General features: G+C 37.9%; 2 protein-coding genes across 3 annotated transcripts in view; one reads left to right on the top strand and one right to left on the bottom strand.

Annotated features, from left to right (window-relative positions):
* The window catches only part of RGL1 (ral guanine nucleotide dissociation stimulator like 1), a 286,004-nt gene that overhangs the window by 251,136 nt on the left and 11,936 nt on the right, over positions 1–22,932 (bottom strand). The window lies entirely within an intron of this gene.
* APOBEC4 (apolipoprotein B mRNA editing enzyme catalytic polypeptide like 4) lies at positions 6,857–13,741 on the top strand. 2 transcript variants are annotated; one of them, XR_013174158.1, is made up of 3 exons: positions 6,857–7,118; positions 11,101–12,636; positions 13,502–13,741. XR_013174158.1 is itself a non-coding variant. In XM_077157206.1 (2 exons), the coding sequence occupies exon 2, from the start codon at positions 11,131–11,133 to the stop codon at positions 12,232–12,234; it is 1,104 nt and encodes a 367-aa protein (XP_077013321.1). In that variant the 5' UTR covers positions 6,857–7,118; positions 11,101–11,130; the 3' UTR covers positions 12,235–13,741. The 2 variants fall into 2 exon arrangements, 1 of the variants encoding a protein (XP_077013321.1); XM_077157206.1 differs by having other exon boundaries at positions 11,101–13,741.

The following is a 22,932-nucleotide window of genomic DNA, read 5'->3' as shown; positions in this document are numbered from 1 at the left end:
TTGATTATGTAGAATTAGAAATAGAAGTAATCTTTAAACCAGCAATTCCTACCTCTAAAGATTTCCCACAGATATAGTCATATGTATGTACCTAAAGATATATGTAAAATTTATTCACTTTTAAATGGGGTAAATTTTTCATGAACATGAAAAAAAATTTTTATGGGATACAGCAAAGGCAGTGCTGAAAGGGAAATTTATTGCCTTAAATGTCTGTATTAAAATAGAGGAAAGATAAAAAATCAAGGAATTAACTGGAAGAACTAGAGAACGAATGGCAAACTAACACCAAAGCAAACAAAAGGAAAGAAATAATGAAGATTAGAGCAGAAATCAATGAAATTGAGAACAATGAAAACAATTGAGAAAATCAACAAAACCAGAAACTGGTTCTTTGAGAAAATCAATGAAATCAATGAACCCTTAGCTAGGTTGGAAGAGAGAAAAAGAGAGGATGTAAATAAATATAATCAGAAATGAAAGAGGAGATACAACCACTGGCCCTGCAGAAATAAAGGAGGTAACAAGAGGATACTATGAGCAAATATATGCTAATAAACTAGACAATGTAGATGAGATGGATAGCTTCCTAGAAAGGCATGAACTACCAACACTGACTTGAGAAAAAACAGACAACATCAACAAACCAATCACAAATAAAGACATTGACTTAGTCATCAAGAAGCTCCCAAAAAGAACAGTCCAGGACCAGATGGCTTCACATATGAATTCTACCTAGCAATAAAGAGGAGGGAAAGCTACCTAACTCATTCTATGAAGCCAACATCACCCTAACACCAAAGCCAGACAAAGATACTACAAGAAAAGGAAATAAATGAAAGCCCACAGCTAACACCATCCTCAATGGGGGAAAGACTGAAAGCTTTCTCCCTAAGTAAGGAACAAGACAAGGATGCCTACTGTCACCATTTTTATTCAAAATTTTGCTGGTAATTCTAGACAGAGCAGTTAGACTAGAAAAAGAAATGAAAGGCATCAAAATTGGAAAGGAAGAAGTGAAACTCTCACTGTTTGCAGATGATATGATACAATATGTCAAAAATCCAAAAAAATCTACAGCAAAGCTACTTGAGCTAATAAGTGAGTACAGTGAAAGGCAGGTGTGCCGGTTTGAATCTGTTGTGTACCCCAGAAAAACCAAATTCTTTAATCTTCATTTGACATTGCTGGGTGGGAGTTTTTTTATTATTTCCATGGAGATGTGACGTACCCAATTATAGGTGGTAACTTTTGGTTAGATGGTTTCCATGGAGATGTGTCTCCACCCATTCAATGTGGAATTTGCTTCCTGGAGCCCTTTAAGAGGGAACCATTTTGGAAAAAGCTTTAGAGCCCATGCAGCCAGAGACCTCTGGAGATGAAGGAAAATGCTCCTGGTGGCACTTCATAAAACAAGAAGCCTGGAGAGAATGCTAGCAGACATCACCATGTTTGCCACGTGCCTTTCCAGTTGAGAGAGAAACCCTAAATACCATTAACCTTCTTGAACCAAGATATCTTAGATTGGACACTGTTATAGCCTTGCCTTAATTGGGACATTTTCACAGCCTTAGAACTGCAAACTTGCAACTTAATAAATTCCCCCCTTTTAAAAGCCACTCCATTTTAGGTATATAGCATTCCAGCAGCTTGCAAACTAAAACAGCAGCGTACAAGATTAACACCCTCAAATCAGTAGTGTTTCCAGACACTAGTGGTGAGCAATCTGAGGAGGAAATCAAAGAAAAAAATCCATTTACAATAGCAACCAAAATAATCAAATATTTAGGAATAAATTTAAGAATACAGAAAACTATAAGAAATTTCTAAAAGAAATCATGGAAGACCCAAACAGATGGAAAGGGATATGTGTTCATGAATAGGAAGACTAAATACAGTTAAGATGTCAATTCTACCCCAATTGATTTATAGATTCTATGCAATACCAATTAAAATCCCAAAAACTTACTTTGCAGAAATAGAAAAACCAATAACCAAATATATTTGGATGGGCAGAGGGCCTCAAATAGCTACAAATATCTTGAGAAAGAAAATGGAAATGGGAGGTCTCACACTAACTAATGTTAAAGCACAGTACAAAGCTACAGTGGTCAAAACAGCATGGTACTGGCTTAAAGACAGACATACTGACCAATAGAATCGAACTCAGTGTTCAGAAATAGACCCTCTTCCTCTATGGATACTTGATATTTGATCAGGGACAGAGCAGCCTCTTCAATAAATGGTATTTGGAGAACTGAATATCAATATCCAAAACAATGAAAGAGGATCCATATCTCACACCCTACACAAAAATTAACTCAAAATGGATCAAAGACCTAAAACTTTTAGAAGAAAATGTGGGGAAATATCTTATAAAACTTGTGATAGGAGGTGGTTTCCTAGACCTTACACCTAAAGCACAAGTAATGAAAAAAGAAATACATAAATGGGATCTCCTCAAAATTAAACACTTTTGTGCATTAAACAATTTTGTCAAGAAAGTAAAAAGGCAGCTACGTCATGGGAGACAATATTTGGAAACCACATATTAGATAAGGGTTTAATATCCAGAATATGTAAAGAGATTCTACAACTCAACAACAAAAAGACAAACAACCCAATTTATTTTTTATTTTTTCAACCCAATCTTAAAATGGAAAAAGATATGAACAGACACTTTTCAGAAGAAGAAATACAAATGGCTAAAAGGCACATGAAAAGATGCTCAACTTCACTGCTATTAGGGAAATACAAATCAAAACCACAATGAGATATCATCTGACACCCATGAGAATGGTCATTATTAAAAAAACAGAAAACAACAAGTGCTGGAGAGAATGTGGAAAAGGAGGCATACTTATCCACTGTTGGTGGGAATGTAAAATGGTGCAACCACTCTGGAAGGCAGTTTGGCGGTTCCTTGGGAAGCTAAGTATAGAATTGCCATATGATCCAGCAATCCCTTTACTAAGTACATTTTTGGAAGAACTGAAGGCAAGGACTCAAATGGATACTTACATACCAATGTTTACAGTAGCATTATTTATGATTCTCAAGAGATGGAAGCAGCCCAAATGTCCATCAATAGACAAGTGACTAAACAAGCTGTGGTATATGCATATGATAAAATATTATGCAGCTCTAAGATAGAATAAAGTCATGAAGCATGTGACAATATGGATGAACCTTGAGGACAATATATTGAGTGAAATTAGCCAGAAACAAAAGGACAAATACTGTATTGTCTCACTAATATGAACTAACATTAATGAGTGAATATTAAGAGTTAAAGTTAAGAACACAGTTATTAGGAGATAGAAAGAGGGTGGAGATTGGACATTTGGTGGAGAAGGAATACAGAATGTGGAACAGGTTTGACTGTAAAAATTCAGAAATGGATAGTGCCAGGTCTCAGAAAAAGAACTTTACATATAAAAAGGACTTTTTGACACAGATGTCTCTCAGCTTCTTTTGAGACAATATAATTTAGGAATGTCCAAAGTGGGCAATGATAGGGATTAAATGTACAAATATAAAAAACATTTTCACATAGGGGAGAACAAATGAATGTCAACATTGCAAGGTATTGAAAATGGAATGGATACAGGAAAAAATACAATCAATGCCAGCTAGGGTCTGTAGTCAACAGTAACATTGTAATATCCTTCTACTGAATGTAACAAAGGTATTATGCCAAAACTAAATGTCAACAAACTCAGGATATGGGGTAGAAGTACGGATTCTTTGTGGAAGAAAAGGAAATGTGGTCGTATAGATTACAGTGGCAAAGGCATGGTTATTTACTTAGGTTGGATTGTATGATGTATGAATAAAATTCGTTAAAAATTAACAGAGAGAAACAAGTGCTAAAGAAAATGTGGAGAAGATGAGAGGCACAGCCCCTTCCAAGGGAAGAGTGGTGGTTCCACAGGAGGCTAGGGGTGGGGTTGCCATATGATCCTGAAACCCCATTACTAGGTATATACCTAGAAAAATGGAGAATGGGACTCAAATGGACATTCGCACACTGACAGTTATTCTTCAAAGGATGGAGGTAGCCTAAGGGTATGAGTACTGAGGAATGAAATAGGGAACTGTAGTGTATACATATAATGGACTACTGAGCAGCTGCATGAAGGAATGAAGTTGCAAGGCATGCAACTAGGTAAATGAAACTTAAGGACAATATGTTGAATGAAAAGTCAGAACAAAAAGACAAATATCATTATCATGCCTCACTAATATGGACAACTATAATATACAAACTCAGAGAACTGAAGTTAAGACAAGGGTTATCAGGTCGGGGATACTGTAAAACTCTTACAGCAGTCACATCTATTCAGAGTTGTAACTACTATTTCTAAATTCTGAGATACTGAGCTGTTTGCATTTAACCTAGTCATTCCCAGAAACCTTGGGTATTTATGCGACACCTGAAACAAAGTTAGAGCTCTTAAGCTATGAGAGTCAACACTATCCCATACAGAAACTGTTTAAAAAGCTGAAAAAAGGATCAGACTTCAACTAGAGATATGAATGAAGTTGATGTAGATAGGAATGGGGTAGATCAGAATACAGGGTAAAGGATGATATCATTTGTGGTAGTTAGGTTCAGGTGTCAACTTGGCCAGGTGAATGTGCCTAGTTCTGTTGCTGTGGACATGAGCCAATGGCATGTGAACATCATCTGTTGCTGATTACATCTGCAGTCGGCTAGGAGGCGTGCCTGCTGCAATGGATGACATTTGATTTAATTGGCTGGAAGCTTAAATTAGAGAGTTCAAGGTAGCAGAGCCCAAGCAGCTCAGCATACCTCATCTCAGCACTTGCAGCTCAGCCTAGGCCTTTGGAGATGCAGAAACGAATCACCCCAGGGAAAGTTGTTGGAACCCAGAGGCCTGGAACAAAGGCCAGCAGAGATCGCCCTGTGCCTTCCCACATAAGAAAGACCTCAGTTGAAAGTTAGCTGACTTTCCTCTGAAGAACTATACATTTTAAACTAAATACATCCCCTTTTATTAAAACTAAATACATCCCCTTTTATTAAAAGCCAATCCATCTCTGGTGTGTTGCATTCTGGCAGCTAGCTAACTAGAACATTACCCATATTTTAAAACTTCAATATCTGTGTTAGAACAAAGGGAGAGATGTTTATTTGGTGCAAAACTTTTATTTCAGGTACCACATTATCTAATTTAAGTTGTATGATCACTTTATTTGAAAACCATAATTACATGGAATCTTGAATAGGGTGTGAGATCTTGTTGGTTTGTACAGGTTAGTGTGATGCCCCGATATATCCCAGAGTAATTTGGGTAGAGAATAAAAAAGTATTTGCAAAGTCCCCTGTGGGACTGGGGAGAAAGGAGGAAATATTAAATTTTCCCATCTGGGGAATTACTGATATGCTCACAAGCATTGAGGACAACCAAGTCAACAGGCTAAGCCCTTGATCTTAGGGTTCGACCCTATAAAACTTATTGTTACAAAGGAGAAGCTAATCCTACTAATAATTACGCCTAAGAGTCACCCCCAGAGAACCTCTTTTGTTGCTCAGACATAGCCTCTCTCTAAGCCAAGTTGGCAGGTGAACTCACTGCCCTCCCCCTACGTGGGACATGACTCCCAGGAGTGTAAATCTCCCTGGCAATGTGGGACCAGACTCCCAGGATGAGCTGAAACCCAGCATCATGGGATTGAGAAAGGCTGCTTGAACAAAAGGGTGAAAAGAGAAAGAAGACAAAATAAAGTTCCACTGGCTGAGAGATTTCAAACAGAATGAAGAAGTTATCCTAAAGGTTGTTCTTATGCATTTTATAGATACCCTTTTTAGTTTATGGTGCATCGGAGTGGCTAGAGGGAAGTACTTGAAACAGTTGAACTGTGTTTCAGTGGCCTTGATTCTTGAAGATGACTGCATAACTATATAGCTTTTACAACGTGACCATGTGTTTGTAAAAACCTTGCATTTGATGCTCCTTTTTTTCCCAGGGTATGTACAGATGACTAAAACGTAAAGAAAAATAAATAAATAACGGGCGAGTTAAGGGGTAAAAAAAAAATGGATAGCTTGAAACACTAGCAGTAAATGAAAGGGCGGAGTAAGGGTATAGGATGTATGAGTTTTTTCTTTTTATTTCTTTTTCTGGAGTAACACAAATGTCTTAAAAATGATCATGGTGATAAATACAATAAAACTACTTTTTAAAAGAAGTGAGTGAATCAATAAACTGTGATTATCAACCTGTTGAGTTGATAGGTGAGGGAAAATAATGGAGAAGGACAACTGACTCTTCTACCAGCCACCGAGAAAGAGCCACAACTGATACAGGGGCCAAGCTTATCTTAAAATAGAGGAAACCACATACATATCAATAGCAAGAGGCCTAGGGAATTTCTAAGAGGCAGGAAATTGCTAACTCATAATAACCTAGGTTTGGGCTGAATAAAGAATTCCCTATTCCGGGAGAATGGGCTATTAAGAGAAAGCAAGTCCCTTTGAGGAAGTAAAGTTCCCACTCCCTCTCACAGATGCTTCCCTCTTAGAGCGAGGGTGATTCTCCCTCAGAAGAAGGCAACGGATCCAACAAATCTTGTCCAAATATACAGCCTAGCCCCTAGTCTGAAACAGGACAAAAGTCCTGAGGGGCCCCACATGGGACCTCAGAATTTGATTCTCACAGTTAGAGGGATCATTACTGCAACACCTTCATATAAAGTCAGATATTAAGCCTCTATCCAGATTGGAAGATGCATTCATGTATATTTTCATCTTTGGAACAGGTGGTTTGAAATGCAAATAAAGCAATAAGTGTCAGAGCCGTATCCTAGCAGTAGCTAATTTGCAAACGTTACCATGGCACCAATTCAACAGTGTTCTTAGAGGCAGCCACACCTCAGCAAGGTCTTTCTAACTTGGGACAGTATAGTTCAAGCAAACTAACAGACAGAAGCTGCAAGAGTCCTGAACCGATAAAGGACGTCAATTTTTACAGTTCAATTGTACTCTGAAGCTACTTAAAAGAAACGGAATGGGAATTAAAGGGAGTACAAAGGAAATGGACCCTCTCCCTGCAACACCTGGAATGTGAGCCAAGCCTGGAAACAAAATGATGGTAATTATAACCACTAACCACTAAACTAATTTGTTTTTAGCTACTAACAGATTGTGCACAGATTGCGAAGGGCAAACTTTATTCTCCAGTTGCTCCAGTGCAAAGCATACTTGAACAGAACTTACTAAATCCGTGTCGGGTAAAAAAGAGAGCAGATTGTCCTCAGGGTCTTGTTCATTTATTTTAAACTAAGGAAAGCTGTCCTCCCACAGATCTAGCTCAGGGGACACTCACAACCGGACGTAAGGGATGCTTCAGCAGGCTGGGTTCCAGTTTTTATGTTCTTACTACCAGTACAACTCTGCTCTACAGAGGACAAAATGCATTTCCCTAGCGCAGACCAAGTGGAAGGAAACATTTAAGTGGTAGGAACACAGGCTGCTGGGGAAACAAATCTTAGCCAACCTGGCTTGTAAACTAGTAAAGATTCTTGAAGAAGGTCCTGCCCTAAATAGTCCCGCTTGGTTAGGGGAGAATAAAGGGTGATATCTAAAAGTTAATTATGCAAGACAGTCTGTGATAAGTGGCAAAGTGATTAAATAAACCATGAATTCTCTAAGAGTTCAGAAGGGACAGGATTTGTTTTCTGTCCCTTCAGATGAGGATGATTAAAGAACAATCCCCGAAAATCCCTCTGAAAAAGTGGTACTTTTTCACTTCACCAACAGGGAACCACTGTTAACAATGAGGAGGTGTTAGCATTAATGGGACCCCCAAGCTCCTTCTATATACATCAAGACAACTGACCCCCAAGATATCCTTAAAAACGGCAAGGCTGAACCATTCCTGGCTAAAATAGCCATGGGAGAGGGGGGTGCAAAGGAAGAAGTGCTTAAGAAAGTAACTGGGAGTTTCTTTCTTTACTTTAAGAAAAAGTAAAGTAAGTAAAGTTTCTTTACTTTCTTTCTTTTTCTTTAAGATAAAGTAAGTTTACTTACTTTATCTTAAAAAGGCACAGAGACTTTTACTTCCCAAGCAGTTAGTTTTGGGGTCATTATATATAGTTAACTAACCACCCCTCAAAAGAAAAAAACAGAAGAAGACAGAAAAAGGTCTTGTAGCACTGCATAATATTTTAGCCAAATAATTATGTACATTTTCTGTGGGTGAGTTGAAATTGTAATTTGAACCGTAATGTGGATGTCAGGCACGCCACCCAGTGGTAGATTACATTCAGGACACAATATTCAAATGAAAATTTGGGCTTGGTTTCAGCACATTTTGATAGCCAAAGAGATCCTGTCTGGTAAGTAAGGCTGAAGGGGAAGGTCCAGGGAGAAAACAGCACTCAGGATCAAGAAGGAGATGGTAATTTTGGTTCCAGGTGATCAGCCCATTTCCAAGGGTCACGCAGCTGGTGACATTAACTAAAAGGTCCAGAACCCCAGAGGAAGAGCTATGCAAAGACGAGTAAAACTCAGGACAGGAATTTAGTTGCATTAGGAAATGGCAGAAAGAAACCTCAGCAAAAACACACTTCTATAAACCAAACTAACACAGCAGAGAGAATAAGAGAAACCTGGAATTTCGTGGTTATCGGGTGGCCAGAATTACCTTAGGGACATTAGCCTGTAGGATAATGGTGACATGAGTAAGCCACAGCTGCACTGTGGCTCCTAAAATATTTTTTGCCTGGGACAGGATTAGCATTGAATCTCTGAAGGTCTCAGCCTGGATATTAGCATGTATCAAATACAGCAATGACTGAGCTGACCTGGGTTGGGGAAGACAGACATTGATACCAGGGCTTCAATATGAGAGGCCATAATAAATATTTGTGAAATGACAACCTAGGCTTTGAAAGCGAAAAATATACTTACAAGCAATGGTCAGTTTATCTCATTTAAATTTTCTGCTCTGTTTTGCTGTTTTCAAACATTTTCTGTTTGCTGTTTACAAGACAGTGAGGCACCATAACCAACAAAAATTCCAGATGGATAAAGAGGTAAATGTAAAAACTGAAACCATACAAACCAGAAGAAAATATGGAGAATACTTAATTACACTTTGAGGGAAGGTGGTTCTAAACACAACAGTGAAAAATGAACCACAAGTGTAAAGACTGAACCACCAAAATGCAAAATTTGGTACAATTAAAATATCAACATAATTAAAAGGATAAACCAGGTAAAATATTTGCAACAAATATGACAGTTAATTTTCTTCACACATTAAAAGTTCTTGCAAATCAATATGGAAAACCTCAAATAAAAACCAAGTAAAAGATCAAAGATATTTCACAAAACAATACTACAGTCCAATAAGCATGTGAAAAAAGTGTTCAAACTTGCCAGGAATGGAAAAGATACAAATTACAACAACAAAGAGTCACCAATGCCCCTTTCCCAAAATGACAAATATGATGATAAACAACACTGGGTGGGGGGTAGGAAATGGTGAGATTGTACACTTTTCAGGAAGTAATTTGACAATATTTGGCCTAAAAATATGACTTACAGTAATCTACACTAAAGAAAAAAAGAGAAAGGAATGATTTATTTACAGAAATGTTCATCAGTGTTATTTAAAATTTTTTTAAATGAGCCAAGGACTCCAATAGTATAATTCTATTATACTAACTAGCCATTAATATTTTGTTTTCTGATGACTTTTCAATGACATGGGGAGGTTCTCATGACATAACACTAAGTGGAAAAGCAAGATATAAAACATAATGTTATTTATGGTATACATAACAAATGCAAGAAGACTGGGAGTGAATATATCTGCCAACTGATGGGGTTATAAACTGAGACAATGTGTCTATGGCATGGGATGTGTTTTTTATTTTCTTCTTTACGTATCAGTATTTTTTTAATATTCTATAAGGAACATATAATACATGTATAATTAATGAAAAGTTATTTCAAAATGTTTTTAAAGCTATAGTATAATACCCTAGGTAGCCACTTGGAAACAATGATAACCAAAGGAATATTTCTTAAAAGAAAAGATCATTACTTAGAGATCTCAACTCTTGGGTTTTAACATCCCAAAACTGTTGATTTGAAATAATCTCAAGAACCATATTTGCTTTTCAGAATAGTAAAGTTTTTAAAATGCTGCTTTTCAGAAAAGCAAAGTTTAAAAAATGCTCCCCCAGGATCCGCCCACCAGATATAAAATTCACAAATGTCAATGAATGAATATCCATGACCCAAAGAACACTCAAGTGGCACCACTATAATAAGTCTCTACCATTAGGTATAATGGACCCCATAGCCGTCTTCCCAAAATGATAATCACCTCCAAATTATTTCCACTGATTTTAAGAAATAGCTGATTGTAAATGCAATTACATGCAAATTATCTGCACAATATATTAGACATTATAATATTCAAGAAGAGACAAAGGAAAAACATTATGAACAAAATGTAAAACCCACACTTATTCTTTAGACTTCCATAAACAGGAATTGTTTAGGTAACCTGGGATTTGTACTATTACTACCAATAACAGCTAATATATATATTGAGTTCTTACTGTGTGTCAGGGATGTGTCAAAGCATTTTATATTTATTCTATCATTCAGTCCTCAAGACAATCATATGAGGTACGTACTATTATTATTTCCATTTCACAGACAAGAAAGTTATGGCTTCCAGACATTAAATAACTTGCCCAAGGTTACACAGCTGATAAGGGGTAGAACCCAGATTTGCAACAAGGCAGTTTGTCTAGAACTTCCATAGTTAACCTATTTGCTCTATTGCCTTGGAACCTATGAAACAGGTACTGTTGTATTATACTGCTCTTTTATGATTCCTCTCTGTTCCCCAGAGAGACTCCATAAATCTCAATAAAGAAATACAAATCCTGAGTTTCTAATCTATGGATATATATCACCATCTTTTAGAATTAAAGATGCTACTACAATTGTTAAGCTACCTCCTTTAAAGGAAGCAGTGATTCAATAAACTAATGCACTGTTCAGTTTTGTCTGCACTGGTTTTATATGCAATTTTTTTTTTCTTTGTTTAGGGTTGCAGCTAGAAGACAATAAAACTAGAAATGGAGCCCTTATATGAGGAATACGTAGCGAATCATGGAACAATAGTAAAACCATATTATTGGCTAAATTTCTCTCTAGATTGCTCTAATTGCCCTTACCATATTCGGACAGGTCAGGAAGCACGAGTGCCCTACACAGAATTTTCTCAGATTTTTGGATTCCCTTATGGGCCAACGTATTCTCAAACAAAACACCTCATATTTTATGAACTAAAAACTTCTTCTGGAAACCTGGTGCAAAAGGGCCATGCCAGCAGTTGCACGGGGAATCACATTCATCCAGAATCAATGCTATTTGAGGCAAATGGTTATCTCAACTCAGCCATTAACAATAACAACATCAGACATATCATTCTGTATTCCAACCATTCACCTTGCAATGAAGCTAATCACTGCTGCATCAGCAAAATGTACAATTTTCTGATAATGTATCCAGATGTCACACTTACTATTTATTTTTCTCAGCTCTATGATACTGATACTGTCTTTCCTGCCTCAGGATGGAACCGGGAAGCTCTCAAGAGCCTGGCCAACTTATGGCCACAGGTCACTTTGAGCCCAATAAGTGGTGGGATTTGGCATTCTCTCCTCAACAACTTTGTCAGTGGTGTCTCAGGCTCAACTGTTTTCCAGCCCATTTTAACCAGGCGAGCACTGGCTGACTGGCACACTGCATATGAAATCAATGCCATAACAGGAATAAAAGCTTATTTCACTGACGGTCTTCCCCAGGTAAAAGAGAATCAGAATACAAAAGCTCAGTCAGGTTTAGAGAGCTACCCCTTAAACAATGTTTTTCTTGGACAGTCTTCTCCAGTGACACATGGACAACTACAACCCAACCTGACCCCAGACTTCAGGGTTCCTGTCATTTTTGTGCTGGTGCCTTTCACAGATCTATCACCAATTCATGTGGGTCAAAACCCAAACAAACCAAGGTATGTAGTAAGGCACTTAAATATGCCTCAAATGTCATTCCAGGAAACCAAGGACCATGGAAGGACTCCCAGTGGAAGACCAGTGAAGAAAGTGGAAATCACAGAACAGTTTGGAAGTAGCAAAGAGGCAGATGAAAAGAAGAAGAAAAAGAAAGGGAGAAAATAAAATCAAGCTATTATCTGAGGACTTATAAAACAGCCAACAAAAATCTGAAAATTTCCTTTCTTAAATCTGATTCCCAGAAGGAAATGAATTGATGCACTAAAAACAAAACCTAAATTATTTCTTATATCAACTATTATATATTCTATATCAACTATACTATTTTTGACATAATCTAAAATGTTTCCATAAGCAACTTGATCTTTCTCCTTTATTTTGAAAGTGACTGTATTAAAATAGAGCCATTAGTGCCTTACTAATATTTTGGTGCTGAAAAGTAATGCCAATATCCTCGCCTAACCACATCGACTTGCCATGGAAAAAAGCCCATGGACTAAATAATTTCCTAAAGTTTCATCATAAAACTTTACTGTAAAATTGGAAAACAGCCTGAAGTTATTGACAGTAAGTGGTGTTTGCAAGAGCAAACCAGTGATTTTCCATTAATTGTTAATCATGAACAGACAATTTCAGGCAGCCCACTTTCCCTAAAGTGATTCAAAATAGTTTTGTGTGGAGAAAAGCTCTTCTGCTAAATTATTACATAAACCTACAAAAATTGATTTTTTAAATGTAGCCATCCTCTCAGTTTGATCTTTCCAAGCTCAGCTGATACCTCCAACCTCCCCCAACCCCAGTCCACTCCTGTCCCAAGCAGATGACAGAGGCAGAATGATATACAAGGATCTCCAAGCGCTTCCTCCATCACATGCTTATAAAATCTAAATCACTCTGACTGGCGCCTCCTTTGCCTTCCTGGTATCTTGTCTCATCAGCAAGAAAGTTAGTTCTCTCAGGGCAAACACTGTCTCTCTCCTCTTCACATCTAACACAGTATCCAAGCAAATGTGGATGGTGAATCTACATCTTAATAACTTCAACAATTACTACTCCCTAAAATCCCTTCTCCATTCCAGTAAAGTGCCTATTTAACCACCTTGCAATGGGCATCTTTTGCTTTTGCTAGCACTCATTACCCCTTTTTATGATACAATTTCCCAATTCATAATTTGTATGTTGTATTTCCCATTTTGCTGACCCCTTTTTCATCACCGGTTCATATCTGTACTTTCTTTTAAAACCTTTGTTAAAAAACACTTACTCTAGTTCTCCCTGAATAACCTCTGAGCACTTACATGTATGTACTTTGCTTATCCTATATTAATTCACATTAGCTGCCTCATTTCCCTCTTGGAAACATGTATAGAGGCAATACAAGAAAAGATGTACATTTATTTGTAACTTGCTGTTAAAACTGTTTTCTTAATAGATGTAAAACTTAGTGCTAAGCTAATAAGATAGTCACTAGAAGAAACAATCTTGAAGAAAAAATCTGAAATACATAATACTCAGTGCAATCAATGAGAAAGAAAGAGAAGAAGGAAAGAATGAAGGACCAAAGGAAAGAAGAAAGAGAAAGAAAAGAAAGGGAGGAAAAGACAAAAACGCTTGAAGAATAGAAGTTTCCATTGCAGTTGGAATAAACATGAATAAAATTTTTAAAAGAAATTTATATTGTCACTGCAAATTTTTATAGAATTATTGGCATATAATCATATTATAGGTATATAATGGTTATTATTGAAAGAGGTGCTGTTGAAAATGTATTATTGTATCATCAAATAATCTGTCTACAATTTGGGATATAGAATTAAAACAGAGACCCAACATAAATTCAGCTTCTCTGCTCATTATAAAAATAGAAATGATTAGTCACCATCAAATCTATCTCCAAAGTGGGCCTAAAGAACACAAGAGTCATGCTCAAATAAAGGATGAACTTACAACTAAAACGTGAACATGACTATCAATGGTATATAACAAAGAGAGAAATGTTGCCAGAACTAATTAGAGGAAAGAAAAGGGCCTTTGGCAGTTAAATTTTTGTACAGGTTAAATGAGACTCAGGCTAGGAAGAAGGTTACCGAATGGTCGCTTGAGTCCAGACCAATATGATCAAACCTTGAACAGGAGACTGCTAAGAGAACATAAAGATACATGGCCCTAGGCAAGTAACCTTTTCCCTCTCTATAAAACGAGAGATTGAGCTGGTTCTTCTGTAAGTATCCTTTTGGCTCTATCTGCTCTAAAATGGCATAGAGCAGAAGAATAGTTCCAAAGTACAGCAATCAGCTCTCTGGGAACAGTGCTTGCTTAGTCTCCTGCTCACCACAAAATGGATTCTTGGTCATGTAGGGCTTGCTTAGGATTCAGGGAAAGGAGCAGGAGCTTGGAAGTACAGCCCTTTTTACCTAACTGGCAACCGTGATATTGAGGAATATCACCACCTCCACTTGTGGAAATTTCAAATAAAGATAACAGAAATCATTCCTAGCCAGTGAAGTAAAATAACTGGTGGTGAGATCATCTGAAAAAGGCCAGCAGGGATATTCCAAAAGACTATCAGAGGATATTACCTTGGTAAATCTATCGTTGGCCCATGATAGACAAGGTTTAGCATTCAGTTTTGTAGGCTTAACTATCTACTTAGTACAGGAAGAGTGAACTTATTAATCAGGAACAGACTTGTATTCACAAAGCTCCAATGACTGACATGCAAAAGCAGAAAGCTCATGTATTGATTTCCAGTGAGACATAATTGGCTTTACAATCAGACATTCAAGTTATCCAGTCAATACATACTCTCCATGTATATATGAAAAACCAAATTATAATTAGAATGTTGCTTTCTCAACTAAAGTAGTTCATTATATGATTCAAATACCTAGTGTTACCAGAGTTTGCTTACTTCAGTGGAGATAGACTTCTGCCACTTGGAATGAAGTGGTGGGTTATGCACAGGGCCACCTGTCCCATCGACTGTGTTTGGGTGGGTTCAGATTGCAAGAGATAACATAAACCTCTACAACCAACTCCCATCGTACTGCCACCTATTTTGTATAGATGTTAATATATTTCTTCAAGCTATAATCTAATCCTACTCAGCTGGAAGCAATTCCTATCTCTTTAACTGCCACCAAATATATTTTCTAATTCATGATGCATTCGATCCAAACACTTTAACTCACAGAACAGAATCTTATTCATCTTATTTCTAAGGGTTTTAAGAAAAGCCACACGATACCCTATATGTATATAAAATATTATTACTACTACCTAACATTTTGTGAGAGTTTGCTATATTCGTCAGGCACTTTTCTAAGCATGTTGCGTGTATTTATTCATGTAATCCTCCCAACAGTCCTATAAGGGAGGCATTATTATAATTCCCTTTGTAGATAAGGAAATTGTGACACAGGAGCTTTAGAAACTGTTCAACTGTTGTAAATGACTGAGCTGAGATTCAAACCCAGAAAGTCTAGCTCGAGAACCCATAATCTTAATTCCTAATAGCATTGAAGACTCATTAGAAAGCCTGGAAAAAACAATATCCATTTAGTACCTGTCCTTTTGCTTTCCTGTGTTCTGCTCAAACCACAGAAGCATTGGGCATCCACTGTATCATGGGAGCCATGGGCACATGGCTGTGCTAAGGTGGAGAACTTAAGTAGGTTCTAGATTGGCCCTTTTCCCACCCTCATTCCCTGCCACCCAGGACCACAATCCAAACATAAATCCTGGTATTATCTCCCACCTTGATGTCCCTGGCTCTTGAGCAGGTACAAAATTAGGAACCTGAGGCAATGGAATATCAATTTATTGTCTTGTTTAGTTAAAATGAAGTGAAATTATTAGCAGACCCCTAGTTATCTCTCCATATTTCACAAAAGGTGATATCTTTGCTTGTAGACTAAATATCTAGGATCTATATCTAGTCTCAAAACTAGAGATAATGGGGGAAAGCTTGCAGAATAACTGAAAAACAAACAAATACCCCCTAAAAAATCACTGCAAGTCCTCTTCGGGAAATGGTGAGAACAGGGGAAAATTCAACTTCCCCAAGCTGAATTCTTGATATTCTCACAAGCACTGCGGACAACCAACACTATAGGCTGAGCCCACAGCCTTGGGGGTTGTTCATATGAAACTTAACCCCACAAAGGACTGGTGAAGTCTACTTAAAATTAGGCCTAAGAGTCACCCCCAAGAGAAACTCTCTTGTTGCTCAGATGTGGCCTCTCTCTCAAGCCAACACAACAAGCAAACTCACCACTCTCCCCCTCTCTTCACGGGACATGACTCCCAGGAGTGTGGACCTTCCTGGCAACATGGGACAGAAATCCTAGAATGAACTGAGACCCAGCATCAAGGGATTGAGAAAACCTTCTCGAACAAAAGGAGGAAGAGTGAAATGAGACCAAGTGTCAATGGCTGAGAGATTCCAAACAGAGTCGAGAGGTTATCCTGGAGGTTATTCTTATGCATTAAGTAGATATCACCTTGTTAGTCAAGATGTAATGGAGAGACACGCAGGTCTTAGTTCCTTCTCCAGAACAGCTACTAGGGAAGTAGAAACGGTACAGAACAGCTCCCGGAGCCACGACAGAGACCAAGAAGACAGCGTACCCCATTCTGGAACGGCTGACTGACTGGAAGAACCCGCTGTGGTGAGATTACCAAGGGGCGCGCGCTTCCCCAGGCCAGGGCGGCAGGCGGCCAGAGTCCCTCCCTCTCTCCCAGGCCGGCTGGGAGAGTTGGACAGGCGGTCCCCTCAAGCCGCGGCGGCTGGCGCCCCCCCCCACGCGTGGCCCCCCGGACCAGCTGGGAGAATTGGATCAGAGATCCCCCAAGCCGCGGAGACCGGCGACCGGGGTCCTTTCCAAACACATGGCTTCCCGGTCCGGCTGGGAACGGTGGATAGGCACTCCCCCAAGCCGCGGCGGCCAGCGCCCCCCCCGCCACGCTTGGCGCCCGGGCCGGCTGGGAAATTTGGACAGGCGCTCCCGCAAGCCGTGGAGGCTGGCGACCCTCCCCACGCGCAGATTCCCAGGCCGGCTGGGAGATTCGGATTGGCACTCCCCCAAGCCGCTTCAGCTGGCGACCCTCCCCTACAGCGAGAGTCTTCCAAAGTTAAAGGAGCCACAGCATCTTTTACTGGTGGGACCCACAGACAGACGAGCGCCACGAGCACCACCTACTGGGCAGGATAAGAAAAACAGAGCCCAGAGATTTCACAGAAAAATCTTTTAACCTGCTGGGTCCCACATCCAGGGAAATCTGATTAAATGCCCAGACGCCAGCAGAAGATAACGGATCACGCTCGGAAAATTGAAGATATGGCCCAGTCAAAGGAACAAACCAATAGTTCAAATGAGATACAGGAGCTGAGACAACTAATGCTGAATATACGAACAGAAATGGAAAACCTCTTCAAAAACCAAATCAATAAATTGAGGGAGGACATGAAGAAGACATGGGCTGAACAAAAAGAAGAAATAGAAAAACTGAAAAACAAATCACAGAACTTATGGGAGTGAAGGACAAAGTAGAAAAGATGGAAAAAACAATGGATACCTACAATGGTAGATTTAAAGAGACAGAAGCTAGAATTAGTGAATTGGAGGATGGAACATCTGAATTCCAAAAAGAAACAGAAACTATAGGGAAAAGAATGGAAAAATTTGAACAGGGTATCAGGGAACTCAAGGACAATATGAACCGCACAAATATACGTGTTGTGGGTGTCCCAGAAGGAGAAGAGAAGGGAAAAGGAGGAGAAGAACTAATGGAAGAAATTATCACTGAAAATTTCCCAACTCTTATGAAAGACCTAAAATTACAGATCCAAGAAGCGCAGCGCACCCCAAAGAGAATAGACCCAAATAGGCGTTCTCCAAGACGCCTAGTTAGAATGTCAGAGGTCAAAGAGAAAGAGAGGATCTTGAAAGCAGCAAGAGAAAAACAATCCATCACATACAAGGGAAGCCCAATAAGACTATGTGTAGATTTCTCAGCAGAAACCATGGAAGCTAGAAGACAGTGGGATGATATATTTAAATTACTAAAAGAGAAAAACTGCCAACCAAGACTTCTATATCCAGCAAAATTGTCCTTCAAAAATGAGGGAGAAATTAAAACATTTTCAGACAAAAAGTCACTGAGAGAATTTGTGACCAAGAGACCAGCTCTGCAAGAAATACTAAAGGGAGCACTAGAGTCAGATACGAAAAGACAGAAGAGAGAGGTATGGAGAAGAGTGTAGAAAGAAGGAAAATCAGATATGATATATATAATACAAAAGGCAAAATGGTAGAGGAAAATATTATCCAAACAGTAATAACACTAAATGTTAATGGACTGAATTCCCCAATCAAAAGACATAGACTGGCAGAATGGATTAAAAAACAGGATCCTTCTATATGCTGTCTACAGGAAACACATCTTAGACCCAAAGATAAACATAGGCTGAAAGTGAAAGGTTGGGAAAAGATATTTCATGCAAATAACAACCAGAAAAGAGCAGGAGTAACTATACTAATATCCAACAAATTAGACTTCAAATGTAAAACAGTTAAAAGAGACAAAGAAGGACACTATCTACTAATAAAAGGAACAATTAAACAAGAAGACATAAAAATCATAAATATTTATGCACCAAACCAGAATGCCCCAAAATACGTGAGAAATATACTGCAAACACTGAAAAGGGAAATAGACACATATACCATAATAGTTGGAGACTTCAATTCCCCACTCTCATCAATGGACAGAACATCTAGACAGAGGATCAATAAAGAAAGAGAGAATTTGAATATTACTATAAATGAGCTAGACTTAACAGACATATATAGGACATTACATCCCACAACAGCAGGATACACCTTTTTCTCAAGTGCTCATGGATCATTCTCAAAGATAGACCATATGCTGGGTCACAAAGCAAGTCTTAACAAATTTAAAAAGATTGAAATCATACACAACACTTTCTCGGATCATAAAGGAATGAAGTTGGAAATCAATAATAGGCAGAGTGCCAGAAAATTCACAAATACGTGGAGGCTCAACAACACACTCTTAAACAACAAGTGGGTCAAGGAAGAAATTGCAAGAGAAATTAGTAAATATCTCGAGGCGAATGAAAACAAAAACACAACATATCAAAACCTATGGGACGCAGCAAAGGCAGTGCTAAGAGGGAAATTTATTGCCCTAAATGCCTATATCAGCAAAGAAGAAAAGGCAAAAATTCAGGAATTAACTGTCCACTTGGAAGAACTGGAGAAAAAACAGCAAACTAATCCCAAAGCAAGCAAAAGGAAAGAAATAACAAAGATTAGAGCAGAAATAAATGAAATTGAAAACATGAAAACAATAGAGAAAATCAATAAGACCAGAAGTTGGTTCTATGAGAAAATCAATAAGATTGATGGGCCCTTCGCAAGACTGACAAAAGAAGAAGAGAGAGGATGCAAATAAATAAGATCAGAAATGGAAGAGGAGGCATAACCACTGACCTCACAGAAATAAAGGAGGTAATAACAGGATACTATGAACAACTTTACGCTAATAAATACAACAATTTAGATGAAATAGACGGGTTCCTGGAAAGACATGAACAACCAACTTTGACTCAAGAAGAAATAGATGACCTCAACAAACCAATCACAAGTAAAGAAATTGAATCAGTCATTCAAAAGCTTCCTAAAAAGAAAAGTCCAGGACCAGATGGCTTCACATGTGAATTCTACAAAACATTCTAGAAAGAATTAGTACCAACTCTCCTCAAACTCTTCAAAAAAATTGAAGTGGAGGAAAAGCTACCTAATTCATTCTATGAAGCCAACATTACCCTCATACCAAAACCAGGCAAAGATACTACAAAAAAAGAAAACTACAGCCCAATCTCTCTAATGAATATAGATGCAAAAGTCCTCAACAAAATTCTAGCAAATCGAATCCAACAACACATTAAAAGAATTATACATCATGACCAAGTAGGATTCATCCCAGGTATGCAAGGATGGTTCAACATAAGAAAATCAATTAATGCAATACACCATATCAACAAATCAAAGCAGAAAAATCATATGATCATCTCTATTGATGCAGGGAAGGCATTTGACAAGATTCAACATCCTTTCCTGTTGAAAACACTTCAAAAGATAGGAATACAAGGGAACTTCCTTAAAATGATAGAGGGAATATATGAAAAACCCACAGCTAATATCATCCTCAATGGGGAAAAATTGAAAACTTTCCCCCTAAGATCAGGAACAAGACAAGGATGTCCATTATCACCACTATTATTCAACTGGATATCCATATGCATTATCCATATCCATTAGAGGTTTTAGCCAGAGCAATTAGACAAGAAAAGGAAATACAAGGCATCAAAATTGGAAAGGAAGAAGTAAAACTATCACTGTTTGCAGACGATATGATACTATACGTCGAAAACCCGGAAAAATCCACAACAAAACTACTAGAGCTAATAAATGAGTACAGCAAAGTAGCAGGTTACAAGATCAACATTCAAAAATCTGTAGCATTTCTATACACTAGCAATGAACAAGCTGAGGGGGAAATCAAGAAACGAATACCATTTACAATTGCAACTAAAAGAATAAAATACCTAGGAATAAATTTAACTAAAGAGACAAAAAAACCTATACAAAGAAAACTACAAAAAACTGTTAAAAGAAATCACAGAAGACCTAAATAGATGGAAGGGCATACCGTGTTCATGGATTGGAAGACTAAATATAGTTAAGATGTCAATCGTACCTAAATTGATTTACAGATTCAATGCAATACCAATCAAAATCCCAACAACTTATTTTTCAGAAATAGAAAAACCAATAAGCAAATTTATCTGGAAGGGCAGGGTGCCCCGAATTGCTAAAAACATCTTGAGGAAAAAAAACGAAGCTGGAGGTCTCACGCTGCCGGACTTTAAGGCATATTATGAAGCCACAGTGGTCAAAACAGCATGATATTGGCATAAAGATAGATATATCAGCCAATGGAATCGAATAGAGTGCTCAGATATAGACCCTCTCATCTATGGACTTTTGATCTTTGATAAGGCAGTCAAGCCAACTCACCTGGGACAGAACAGTCTCTTCAATAAATGGTGCCTAGAGAACTGGATATCCATATGCAAAAGAATGAAAGAGGACCCGTATCTCACACCCTATACAAAAGTTAACTCAAAATAGATCAAAGATCTAAACATTAGGTCTAGGACCATAAAACAGTTAGAGGAAAATGTAGGGAGATATCTTATGAAACTTACAATTGGAGGCAGTTTTATGGACCGTAAACCTAAAGCAAGAGCACAAAAGAAAGAAAGAAAGAAATGGGAGCTCCTCAAAATTAAACACTTTTGTGCATCAAAGAACTTCATCAAGAAAGTAGAAAGACAGCCTACACAATGGGAGACAATATTTGGAAACGACATATCAGATAAAGGTCTAGTATCCAGAATTTATAAAGAGATTGTCCAACTCAACAACAAAAAGACAGCCAACCCAATTACAAAATGGGAAAAAGACTTGAACAGACACCTCTCAGAAGAGGAAATACAAATGGCCAAAAGGCACATGAAGAGATGCTCAATGTCCCTGGCCATTACAGAAATGCAAATCAAAACCACAATGAGATATCATCTCACACCCACCAGAATGGCCATTATCAACAAAACAGAAAATGACAAGTGCTAGAGAGGATGCGGAGAAAGAGGCACACTTATCCACTGTTGGTGGGAATGTCAAATGGTGCAACCACTGTGGAAGGCAGTTTGGCAGTTCCTCAAAAAACTGAATATAGAATTGCCATACGACCCAGCAATACCATTGCTAGGTATCTACTCAAAGGACTTAAGGGCAAAGACACAAACGGACATTTGCACACCAATGTTTATAGCAGCATTATTTACAATTGCAAAGAGATGGAAACAGCCAAAATGTCCATCAACAGACGAGTGGCTAAACAAACTGTGGTATGTGATGGAATATTATGCAGCTTTAAGAAAGAATAAACTTATGAAGCATGTAATAACATGGATGGACCTAGAGAACATTATGCTAAGTGAGTTTAGCCAAAAACTAAAGGACAAATACTGTATGGTCCCACTGATGTGAACCGACATTCGAGAACAAACTTGGAATATGTCATTGGTAACAGAGACCAGCAGGAGTTAGAAAGAGGGCAAGATAATGTGTAACTGGAGCTGAAGGGATACAGACTGTGCAACAGGACTAGATACAAAAACTCAAAAATGGACAGCACAATAATACCTAATTGTAATGTAATTATGTTAAAACACTGAATGAAGCTGCATCTGAGCTATAGTTTTGTTTGTTTGTTTGTGTCTTTTGTCTTTTTATTAATATTATTATTTTTATTTTTTTCTCTATATTAACATTCTATATCTTTTTCTGTTGTTTTGCTAGTTCTTTTCCTAAATCGATGCAAATGTACTAAGAAATGATGATCATGCATCTATGTGATGATGTTAAGAATTACTGATTGCATATGTAGAATGGAATGATTTCTAAATGTTGTGTTAATTTCTTTTTTTTCTTTAATTAATAAAAAAAAAAAAGATGTAATGGAGAGGCTGGAGGGAACTGCGTGAAAATGTAGAGCTGTGTTCCAGTAGCCATGTTTCTTGAGGATGATTGAATAATGATATAGCTTTCACAATGTGACTGTGTGATTGTGAAAACCTTGAGTCTGATGCTCCTTTCATCTACCTTGTCAACAGATGAGTAGAACATATGGAATAAAAATAAATAATAGGGGGAAGAAATGTTAAAATAAATTTAGTTTGAAATGCTAGTGATCAATGAAAGGGAG

Source organism: Tamandua tetradactyla, chromosome 4 (assembly GCF_023851605.1).
Source record: "Tamandua tetradactyla isolate mTamTet1 chromosome 4, mTamTet1.pri, whole genome shotgun sequence".
Taxonomy (NCBI): domain Eukaryota; kingdom Metazoa; phylum Chordata; class Mammalia; order Pilosa; family Myrmecophagidae; genus Tamandua; species Tamandua tetradactyla.
This window is presented reverse-complemented; position numbering and strand designations above follow the sequence as displayed.

What these genes read in the sequence shown, in the direction of transcription:
- APOBEC4 (XM_077157206.1), top strand. Translation starts at nt 11,131, where the DNA reads ATGGAGCCCTTATATGAGGAATACGTAGCGAATCATGGAACAATAGTA.